Below are 12,559 nucleotides of genomic sequence, written 5' to 3' on the forward strand. Positions count from 1 at the left end.
GGAATTAAACTGTACTTTATCGTGTCACTGTCTGATTGACCATAATTGATTTTAATGAAATTTTGTACGACATCTGAATTCGAATCATTGATGCAATCAAAGAGAATAATTTATTTTTTTAGATAATTCAATTTTCTTAGGCTTTTACACTTCTCTGGGAAAGCTAAGCAGCTGTTTAATGGATTTTTTAAACAAATTAAATAAATATAAATTATATCTAAAGTTTTAAAAATCTTTTATTTTACGATCAAGTATTTTGACAGTACCAGAAATCTTAAAAGACAAACATCATGTCCTTTCAAAATTAATACATTAATACATTTATTATTTTTTTTTTTTAAATTAATACTTACTATATTTGTTATTTATTTTCAAAATCTTTTGTAAATATTTATGTATTTTTAAATTTATATTTTTTGAACAAGAGAATGTTCTACTGGATTTTTAGACTAACAGAAGAATAGTTTGCACTGCTGAAAGTATGTAGTTTTGAAAAGAGAAGAATTATCGATACAGCCTAATTCATACATAAAATTAATTATAAAATATGGAAAATAGTTTCCTTACTAAATTGGAATCCACTTTAATCTGATATAAAATCACTAAGTGTGGATACTTTTTAGTTGAGAGGAAGAAAATCAGTAAGAGAAGAGAATGTGCAGTTGGAAAGGGAAGTTTATTTTAAAATGTTGACAATGCTCTATTATAGATGAAGATAATGTAGGATATTTATATTATGTAATATGATTTATTTTAAGTCATGTTAGTCTGTAATAAATTATTCAATAAAACAACTCTGAAAAATTGTTAATACTGTACAACAGTAATATAATGTGTATTTTCAAGGGTATGACAGAAGGCAAAACAGCTGCTACTTTCGTTGAATGAATGAGCCTAATATGTAGTATGTTAAACAAACTTGAAATGAGAAATTATAATTTTAATTTTATTGGATCAAAAAATGTATTGATAGCAGGATATTTATTCAAGAAGAAACACAACTTTAAATGAAATCTTTAATCATTATTATTATTACTACCAGCTGGTTTTATTCTGTTTCAGCCGTACTGCCATGTCTTGTTCAGTTCATCCTATACATTTTCTCTTACCCAGTTAATATTTTAATAATAAAAGAACAGTATTGAACTACATTAATTCTAAATTTTATATTTTACTAAATAAAGTTAATGGACATTAAATTTAGAATCAATACTAATGCAAAGCAACAATAAATATGAGGTTGTCCCAAAGTAGCAAACTGATTTTTCTGTGTACGTTTTTTTATAATTTTATTATTTGCTTTATAATAATAGAATTTTGTATTTATATTGAAAGCAATAGCCTAGTAATTGAGAAACTGATTGTTATTTTATCAATTTAAGTCATTATATAATTTAATGTGCTTATATTATGTTTAATTTTATTTAATGAAAGTTGGATAAAATAAATTGCAATAATTTTTTAATTCATACATCTCAGTCTGATAATATACACAGATTTCAATGAATTCAGTTATATATTTTTGTGATATCATAATATTAATTGAAACGTTAGTAAAATGTAAATTTTTTAATAATCAAAACAGATTTTGAAGAAGAACCTGGTCGAACCTATAGTATTTAAACACATATTTATTTATAAAAAAATATATCATGAGCAATGAGGAAGACATCAGTAATCAAGCAGCAATCATTTTATATGTTTTTATATAACTTGCACTGTGTCGCACGGCGGGACGGTACCAGAATTTTGTCAGCAATATTTAACCTATTTCTAGATGAGTTAGAAGACTAAAATTTTGCAAACATGCTTGTTGTCTATGACAATGCATTGTGATAACAGAAATTTACATTAAAAAATTTCATAGAAAATTTGTTTGTAAATAATGAAAATTCAAACAACCACGCATGCGTGGTTGTTTGAATTGAGACTTTGGGAGTTTGGTTGAGACTTTGACACAGAGTGCCAGTAGGAGTGATTTGTGCTACGCAAGAAAATGAATAGCCTATAATGTGAAGATGGGCTATAACCCATCTTCATGGGTATGTCGGGTGATTCGAAAAGAACTTCACAATTTTAAAAGCTTATAAAAATATATTCGGTTGATCTCATTTCATAATAAAACACAAGTTTTGACTCACATTCATTAGTACTGAATTTGGCCAGAATCTTTGTTAAAAATGGATACATTTACTGGTGCGGAACATGCTCGCTGTATGTTTTGGTTCACGATTTTCAGATTGAAAATACAATATTACAACATTAGTAATCAATACATCAAATTTTTATTTTCTATCTTATTGAAAAAAGAAAAGAAAAATAAGGCAGATTAACAAACATTTTGATTTTCATTGTTACATAAATGGAACATATTTTTTATTCTTATTTTTATTAAAAAAAAATATATATATATATATATATATACATTTATATAAACACATATATATTTTCCTACACATATATTTTATGTCGGATCCTCTTTTTATTGTCTAGACGTTCAAAAAAATATGACTGCCGAAAAATTTGATGGGATGTAAAATAAATCGGTACCCTTTATGTTTATGAATATGCTATGAATTTCTATAAAATTAGACAAAAGTTGTGTTTGTATAACTCAATACATTTATCGTATTTGGTTTATGAAAAATTACCTTCTTTTGTTTTCATTACTACTTTTAATAAATTACCAAATAATTTTATAGATCTAACTAATTTCTTTTTAAAAGCCCACCACCAGTAAAAATCTCAGATTTGATTCTCATTGCATCATTTACATTTCAAGTACTGATGAAAGACAAAGTTTATGAACAACTGGATGAATGGAAACATAACAGCAGTAGAAGTAGTAGGAAAGCAGATATATATCAGCCAGCAAATAAAAAAAAATTAAGTCTAAGTTATGCGTAGGGCATCATCATTCATTCTTGTTGGGTGTATGTGACAGCTATCTGGATTGGCCAGGATCTGACCTACTCTGGTCAACCAAAGTGTGATTGCATAACAGGCTAACCAATGAAGAACGTATCTACGTCTGGGGAGAGGAAGCAAATACACTTTCTGAACGGATGTTTCATCCCCAGTGGTTGTTGCAGTCCAACTTGGATTGTAATCTGTAAAGGATTTGGATGAATGGTGGGTAACAGATTAGGTTAAAAAAGAAATTGTAGGCTTCAAGAAGTAGATGAATATAATAATAATTTTCAGAAATTATGAATAATGCTATAATGTCAGTCCTGCCTAACTAATAAAAACAAAATGAAATGAAAATAGAACATATGAAGTAGAAAATAAAATGCAATATGGAGAGCTTAAGATGTCATCACCTAGACTTTGTTGAGTACATAAATGTGAGAACTTCTGCAGGTGACAAACAACCATGATGCATTTTCTGATAAAAGTGAAGTAAACTGCAATTTTCAACTAGTTAGAACACCAGTGTAAATACTTGAAAAATAAAAAGTACTAATTTATCATTATTTGGCCATTATGATGTTCAAATTTTGTTTATCTGTCTAAACTTTTCAAAAAAAATTTCAATAAGATACTATTTAAATACAATTATCATGGAAGTTGTGTACTATTACAGTGTTTTCATTACATCATCGCATTTCAAATTTTTTTAAAGAAGAAAAAGGTCTGTTTTTATGTCCAATAGGTCTATTACACTGTCTTAAATCTCTTGAAATTTACGGGTCAGTCATCTTAAGCTAATAAGAATTGTAAATGATTAAATATGTGCACATGAACTAAAAATATGGAATGGATCTTTCATTATGTGTAGGTAAGTAAATTCTTAGTTTTGTAATTCAGTAAGTTTTTAATTTAATAATTACAGTAAAAGAACAAAAAGCATTAGTTTAAAAAAAAGTGAATAACATTTTTTGTTTCATTCTTTATATTCTCACACACACACACACACACACAAACACACACATATATATATATATATATATATATATATATATATATATATTTATTGTTACTACTAATTTAATATTGGTGGACAACAGTGGAGCACAGTATACGTACACGCTGGTACAAGCGCTCCAATAAGAGCGTGCACGAGAGTGAATTTTTAATTCATCGTCGACCACCACCTGGAGAAGACCAAGAAGAAGAAGAAGATGGAACAAGTTCCTTGGCCGCCTAAGCGTGGCCAAGGAATGGTAACGCGTATCTGTTTATTCCTCCAATGTTAAGCATGGAGAAAAACATTATCAAACTTCATCTGTTGCTTTTCCATGAAACTGAACCTTTCATTTCATCGACCCCATGTTTTGTGAGATTATAAAATGTTAGTACTTCTGGCTTGTTAGCTTTCCTAGATCCAACATCAGTATTGTCCGTGCAGTGTATTTTAGATAAAACAAGGCCAATTTTGTTTTTCTTTGGAACATACAACAGTAAAAGGGCGTCCAATACGAATCCAAAAATTCTGCTCCTTACTTTATTCTTCTACAAACAGAATAGTTATTTCTCTTGTTTTTTTCAAATATTACCTATTAGTGTCAGATTGTGTTTTGTAGTATGCTGAGTAAAAGGGGCACATATGAGTACCAATTGCCTGTTGATATGTTTCATCCCAATCCAGAAATCTGTGAAATCCTTTCGATTACGGGTGGGCTGTTATCTTGTGAAATGGTCCTTCAGGTTTTTGTTCAGCGTATACTTCCATATTATAGGTATAAAACATTCTGGCACTGGTCAGCACAAAGATTTTTATATCGTATTTTGCTGGGTTGTTTGGTATGTACTGGCAGAATTGACACTTTCCACTGAAAATTCAAGACTCATCAAATATTGCTAGAAAAATAGACTTGTCAAATATTTGCTAGGTGAATAATTTGACTTACAACGATGACCTTGTTTCTTATATTGTTGAAATGAAGACCTCACAGAAGGAACTTGCATTGCATTTTCCAATTCAGATATTGGTGAACTCTAGAATCGTGTCTATTATTTCGTCAGGAAAAAAAGTGCATCCACATTTTCAATGGCGTTTTTACATGCTGTATATCTCTACATGCTACTGGCAAATGGATTACAATATTCCATCCTTGGATATGCCCCTATGTAGCATCAGAATTTACATGCACATAACATTTGGTATTGTCCTGACCGAAATAATAAGGCCTGTCATCCGGTCAATTTGATTGTCAATTTCCTTCATCTTTGAATTCCGCAGATTCTTAGGTATTTGTATCATGGTCGCTGACATCCAGATAATCTTCCTTATCATCATGCTCTTCATTAGGGGTTATTTCATTTTCTTCATCCAGTTCGTCATCAAAAAGCCGTCTCCTGACACTCTTCTTTAAGTACATTATTCCACTTATTTTCCATTTCTAAACTCCCAAACATTCTTAGAATTATTTCTTCATCTTGAGAATCCATTTTTTGTGATGTTTTTCTATAAAAATAAAAACTATTGCTTATGGAAAATATGTTTTACTGACAATAATAATGACTACTGTGAAAAATGTTCAGAAAACAATAGATAGTAATATATTTCCTACACAAATATTAATGATAACAGTAAAAATTCTAAAAGTAAACATGTTTTATTAGGAATAGTAAGTAATAGAAGTGATTATAAAATAAATATTTACTAAACAAGTATAATAATATATATATATTGTTACTTACCTAAGAATAAGTTGATGATGAATACAAGTTGAGTGCGCTGGACAAAATATATAATATAACAAGTCATGCACGATGTGAAAGGCCGAAGTTGAACACTCGTAGAACTAAATGCAGGCCTGTAAGAGACTGATGGCGTAATGAGCAGCGAATGTATTTGCAATCCTTCACCAACATTCCAAAGGAAGATAACACAGAGTGACATTACCATGAGACGTGACTAAGATAAATTCTAACAGTATATATTACAATACGGTCCTTTCCCCACAATGCGACCTATCCCGGGTTAAATATTTTATGTTCTCCAACTTTTCAATAAAATCACAATCACATCCTGCTGCTTTCATGATATGTGATTTCCAAATCGCTCATCATTTACTACCCTGTAGTTGAAAATTAATGTGTGTTGTAAAAATATTTAGTAATGTTTTTACTCACAATAAGTTACTACTATCTTATTTGTATCGGATCTTATTCAGTTATTTTATTACTTACAATAAATCTTTCTCCTTCACAGTATAAGGCTGTACCATCAGCAAATGAGATCAAGGGCTCTCACAACTTGCCAGAACAAGTCCTGTATGTAAACTAAAAATAATATTGAACCTAAAACAGTACCTTGAGGAACTCCAAGACAAGACTTATTAGGCCTCTACTTAACATATTACTTGAACTCTTCTCTCCAACTAAGATGTAAACCAGTTCCTTTCATCTTCTTTAATGGTACACTATGGACAACAACATCAAATGCTTTATGGAAGTTTAAAAAACGAGATAACACTAAGTCCAGCCCATTGTTAATACTTTTTACCAACTGTGAATCGCTTAAATACATCATATTTGTACTTACTTTTTCCTTAAATTCATAATGGTTTTTTTACTATAAAATTCAATCTTTTTAAGAAAATTAATGTTTTTTTAAAAACTGTCACTAGTATCTCAGAAATTGGAATAACAAAGCAACAGGTCTGTAATTACTGATATAATTTCTATTTCCTGTCTTAAAAATTGAAATAATTAGTACTTGTTTAATTTTTTCATGAAATTTACTTGATTCCAAGGTTTAATTACATAAATGGGCAAGCCAATTCAATATTAGATCAATATATATTCGAGAGTGTGAAAACTTTATTCATCAAAACCAGGTCATTTTTTAGGTTTCTTAAATTGTATAATATTTTCAGTTTTCTGAGAATCAATAAGTTTAAAAAAAGTAGATTTCCACATATTATTCACAGCGAAACTCACAGCATACTTATCATGTTGCATATCATGCAACTCGGGGCTTCCTTAAGGTCAGATTTCAACTGTTTAACAATACCTAAAACGTAATATTTAATACATTAAATATTATATATTTTCACTAATTAGTTGTCTGGAATCTTTAAATTTAATAAAATTTCTATTTAATGTTAGTACTTTTCTGCCCATCATCTGATCAACTATCCTCCATTGCTCTGTAATTACCTTAATTAATCATACAGATTATTAAAATACAATTCCTTAGCATTTCTAATGATAAACTCTGTCACAAATGAGCCTATTTCTATAACTGCTATAACACAAGTCAAAATTTTATAGTTGATCTTTTGCTTTTATTTAAATAATGAAGATTTTTTTAAAATTAATCCTGTTAAAAAAATTATTTACAAACCTATGGATTAAGCTTGAAAATTTTTTACATTACTTCAGTTAACAACTTGAATTTAATATTATACATTCTTAGACCATTACTCCAAAATAATATTAAAGTATGATCAATTATTCCACTGAATATTATATCAGCATAAAAAGTAAAAAAAGGATCATGCTTTTTTTAATTTTCAAAAAATGTAATCAATATAACTAACTACCTGAATCTAACCTGTACAGATATTAAATTTCATATTTAATCAATAATCTGACTGAAGAAAGAATTTATAATTGTGTATAATTATACTCTCTCATAATAAATTAATATTTATATCTCCCACTAACAAGATAATTTAAGCTTCCCAAGAAGTTACATAATCTATTAATAAATATTTCTCTTAGAAGTACATGAAACCTATAAAAGGCATTATTTCGAGAGTACGTTTTCACATGAATAAAACATTTAAACCATTGGCCAATAAGAAATTAATTTTACCAGTAGTATAAGAAATATGATTTTTTTAAAATAAGATACATACTATTCCTAGAATACTGATTGTAACATGTAAACATCTTGTCTTCAATTTGTTAATTTTCTAATTTTGTTTTATAAATCCATATTTCTTCCATTAGAATAATATTTGGACTCAATTTTAAATTAGTAAAAACATTTATAGTCGCATCAGAATTTTTAAATTTTGAAGAACTAAAAACAAAGGCTTATCCCTTATTGAGAAAAATAAATAATAAAATTAATATAAATCATACAAAATACCTAATTAGATTATATTTCACAAAATTATATTATTTAATATTTTCTCCAAAGTATAAAGAACACTTACAGGAGTTTCATCTGTTTTACACAAAAACCTTTTTCCACCAGTAGCCACAAATATTTATACCCCTTCTGTTTTTCATCTCATTTGGCAAGCATATATTTGTACTTTCTTTCAACCTGGTAAAGAAGTTTATTAATATACACAGGAGTTTCAATCCACAGGCCTTTGTAGAAAAATTTCTTTTAACATGCCTACGATTCAAGATTCCATCTTTAAAATTTTAAGTAAAATGAACTGCATCACTGCAGGACCACATTTCCCAGGGCTATTTTATACTATGTAACAAATATCTATCTCATTTTCAGTTTGCAATGGCTTTTACCACATTTAGAACAATTAATTCATTATTCATGTCTTCAGTATTTCATGTATTTCTACATCGTAACCTTGATCATGAGGGTGTTGCTTGGTGTGCCCATCACCTTGTTTGATATTTTTTTCATATTTTAAAATTGTTTTTTTCTTTGTAATATAGCATTTTACAGCTTTCTTATAAAAGATATTGTGATTATGGTCTTTAAATATTAAAAGTTGATAAAATATTCAAAATAAAAGCATAATACAAGAAATAACCTACAATATAACCAAGACAAATGTCCTTTGCAGTCTGTGAAATCCCCAATTCTAGATATTGAAGAATGAGTAAAATTTTAATTACTTTCTTTATAGATTGAAATAAAAATGGATGTTATGAAAGTTAACTTGTGCTAGATTTAAAGTGAATTATTTTTTTGTGACATTCTTGGATTTACAGGTATTAGATTTAAAATATTTTCACAAATACTATTTTTTTATGTTACATCTTTCATTTCTTTATTAAATTACATAATTTCCCTCCTTTACATATCATTTTACACACATTATTTATATATTTTGTTTTTGAACAAATATAATATTAATAATGTATTAAGTAATCTCCTCAGTGGTGGAGTTGTAATATCTCCTTTTTCCATGCAGAAGATTCCTGGTTTGAATCCCAGTTTGACATAGCTTGTCTTGTGTATATTTATTTAAATAAATTCAGTATCACACGAAATTCTTTTTTGTAAGAATTTACCAAATCTTTGTCGTCTAATAACAAATAAATGAGCATCAAAAACAAAAAAAAAATTATATTGCCTGATAATGGTATTCAAACTGATATGATTTCAAAAAGTGGCACCAATACTAGAAACTAATAACATCTAAATCTAGATAACACATATGAAATCCATTTTTCTGAAAGTAATTTTTTGGAGCTAATCAGCATATTCTCAGTGGAGTAGCATTGTTTTTAATTGATATCTACCCTAAAGAATGAGTAAACCACTTAAAGTGCATAATTGAATAATATATTTCATCTGTTGTCTATTTATTACATAATGTTAGTATAAAAAATAATATATTTGTAAATTTTATATAGTTATAAATGGATTGATACCTTATGTTTTTATGTACTTTGTATCTATGTTATAACATACTTTGTATGTCATATTTCTATATTGTGATTTCTAAATTTGATTCTGTAGTTGTCTATAGTACATGTGTGTGTTTTTATTTATAGGGAATGTGTATCTATGCTATCCAATGAATAACACCAATGTTATTCCACATGAATATGACACATTTAGTACAAACACTTCAATTTAATTTGTTTACTCCTGGGCTACTAAACTTTTCAGTGTATTTTTTATTTTGCTAAATGATTTTATATGTTTGTTTTTTACTCAAATCAGAATATCTACAACTATGTTTACAATCATCATCTACAACAATAGTTTTATTGCTTTTCACTGCAGTTACAACTATAGTTATTGCTGAACTAATTTTAAAAATGAAAAGGTGTACATATAGAACATAGTTATAAAGTGTAATAGCTCTTAATTGTGTTAATTTATTGAGTATATAAAAGGTTTTGTATATTTATGTTTCATAATGTTTAAGAAAACATAACTCACTTTGGAAATTGATGTTAAGACATGGTTATTTTAAATTGTTTGATTTGCTGATTAAAACTGATTATTTTCACTGTTGTTTGTCAAAGACAACTAAATCATAGACAAATTTTACCTCAAGTTATTCTAAAGTGATCTGAGAAAAAAGTTTATGAAAATATACTAATGATTTATATTGGAAGTATACAAATTTACTTCCATGATATGATATATAGGTTAAAATAAATCTTAAGTTTATTGGAAATTCATACCTATTAAGTTACTGAAATGTGGATGGGATTTATGAAAATAAAAAAACTAACTTCTTGTGACAAAATTTTAAATTGTTTATTCATATTTACAAAAATTTAATTGTGTTTTTTATTAACTATTTTCCCATAACACAATATTCATATAAGATTATTTAATCTCAATCATGCTTATTTTTGGTTAAATTATATACTTTATAATAATAAAAAATAACAATTGACATTTACATAGTTTTCCCCTCATTTAAATAAAATCAACTTATATTAACAATATTTATGTTTAAGTTGGATCAATACTTGTTTTTATTTAGTAGAATATAACAGTTGATTAGATTTTATTAGATATTATAATCGGTTTGTTTTCATTTGTTCTTACTTGAGAATATACATACGAGTATCTACTACTCCAGTGTAGGAAAACGTACCAAGCGATAAGTAGTCCACTGAAAAAATTGGCCGCAGTTGATCCAATTAATAGCACTGATAAAATATTTTGTACTTCGAGACAGTTTAAATCACTATATCGATAAAATTTATTTGTAATATCTGTTACATATTCACTGTCTATAACAATTCTGCAAACACATGTTGAATTTAATACATTGAACGGTTCACATGTTGCTTTCGATAGGAATAATAAGTGAAGAACACCGAATGCACTAGCACAGAAACAAGCTCCACCAGCTAATATAGACACTATAATACTGAGAACCTGTAACAAAAAAATTAAATAAATATTGAACTCTAAAGTCCAAAAAAGACGGTTGTATTTGCATACACCATTACAGAAAATAAGCTAAAATATACACAAGAATATTATTGTGATCTCTCAACATACACATGTGATCACAACACACACACCACACACACACACATACATTTTTTATTTATTTTGCAAATTATTATATTTGATATTGAGATTAGTTTTCATATTAAGAAATTATATGTTATAATGTCATTATTATTATTATAATTTTATTGTTATTTTATCTATTGCATCCTTTGCAGGTGTGATTTAATTTTTTTTTATTATAAAATACAATGAAGTAAATTTATAAAGTGATTAAAGGTTTTATGGGAAGATTTTCTTTAAACAATTTCAATAAGCCTGTTTATTTGAGTGTGTTTAGATGTAATCTTACATGATATTTAAATGTTATTATTGTTTAAAATGTTATGTTATCTAATATAGTTTTTATTCTTTTTAAATATTTACATGTAAACTCTTTGATGTCTTTAAATCAGTGATTCTCAACCATTTTAGCTCCACAACCCCAAAAGAGTAAAAAAGAAAATATATAATGAATATTTTGCAACCTCCAGTCCCCAAAAAATGAAACCTACTTAAATCTCTTTAGCTGCGTTGATAACAACGGGTATGAACATGCATATTTGAAGTGAACAAACATGAGGAACTTACAGGTTTCAACTTGATGTGTACCTGCTCCTTGTAATTTGGTTTGTTTCCATAATATTCTTTGTAAGAGCATCATGTTTGATATGCATATGATATGACTGAACACGTCTTGCTCTCAGCAGTAAAAAAGAGTGTAAAGGATTGCAGAACGTCAGTTTAGTTTCGATTGCAAAGCATATGTCTGGCGCCTTTATTTAAGTTTTTAAAAGCCTAGTTTCATTGAAAATAATAATAATTGACGTTTTGGATTTTTAGTGTGGGGTCAAATGATGTAACTGCTTTTTATTTTCAATTAGATTCTTATGCAAAATGGATAAATGTGTGAAAAAAGTGAAGTGAGCAATCAACATCCAGTGAATCAACTGGTAAAAAGACAAGATTGTAAAATTACAGTTATTTAAATTATGGTTTTACCTCACTGGATGGGAAGCCATCAAAATTAATTCAACGCTTGGAAACTGAACATTTGGTTCATAAAAGCAAATCCTTGGAATTTTTCAAAAGATAATTACATACTTTGAGAAATCAAGAAGTTTTTATCAGTAAGGCTTGTTCGCAAAACAAGCCTTACTGATAAAAGTACACTTGAAGCACCTTATCTCATAGCATTAAGAGAAGCAAAGATGTCCAAACCTCATACAGTCGCAGAAAATCTCATATTACCTGCTGCAGTTGAGATGGTCAGTGAAAAAATAGGCGTGGATGAAGCAAAAAAATTGAAAAGAAATTCTGCTTTTAACGACACAGTATCAAGGTGAATTGATGACATAATTGCTGATGTCTGCAATCAGGTAATTCAGCTAGTGAGTTCAAGTGATTTTTTTTTTTGTATTCAATTTGATGAAT

At 28.0% G+C, this 12,559-nt stretch overlaps 1 protein-coding gene across 4 annotated transcripts in view; it reads right to left on the bottom strand.

The window, feature by feature from the left end:
- Nucleotides 1-10,350: 10,350 nt before the first annotated feature.
- Nucleotides 10,351-12,559, bottom strand: part of LOC142328970 (uncharacterized) — a 164,861-nt gene continuing 162,652 nt past the window's right edge. For all 4 annotated transcript variants that reach the window (XM_075373193.1, XM_075373192.1, XM_075373189.1 and 1 more), the window contains one exon: nucleotides 10,351-11,008. In XM_075373193.1, coding sequence (XP_075229308.1) covers nucleotides 10,625-11,008 — 384 coding nt within the window. In that variant the 3' untranslated portion in view covers nucleotides 10,351-10,624. The remainder of the gene's footprint in view (nucleotides 11,009-12,559) is intronic.

Source organism: Lycorma delicatula, chromosome 8, assembly GCF_047948215.1.
Source record: "Lycorma delicatula isolate Av1 chromosome 8, ASM4794821v1, whole genome shotgun sequence".
Taxonomy (NCBI): domain Eukaryota; kingdom Metazoa; phylum Arthropoda; class Insecta; order Hemiptera; family Fulgoridae; genus Lycorma; species Lycorma delicatula.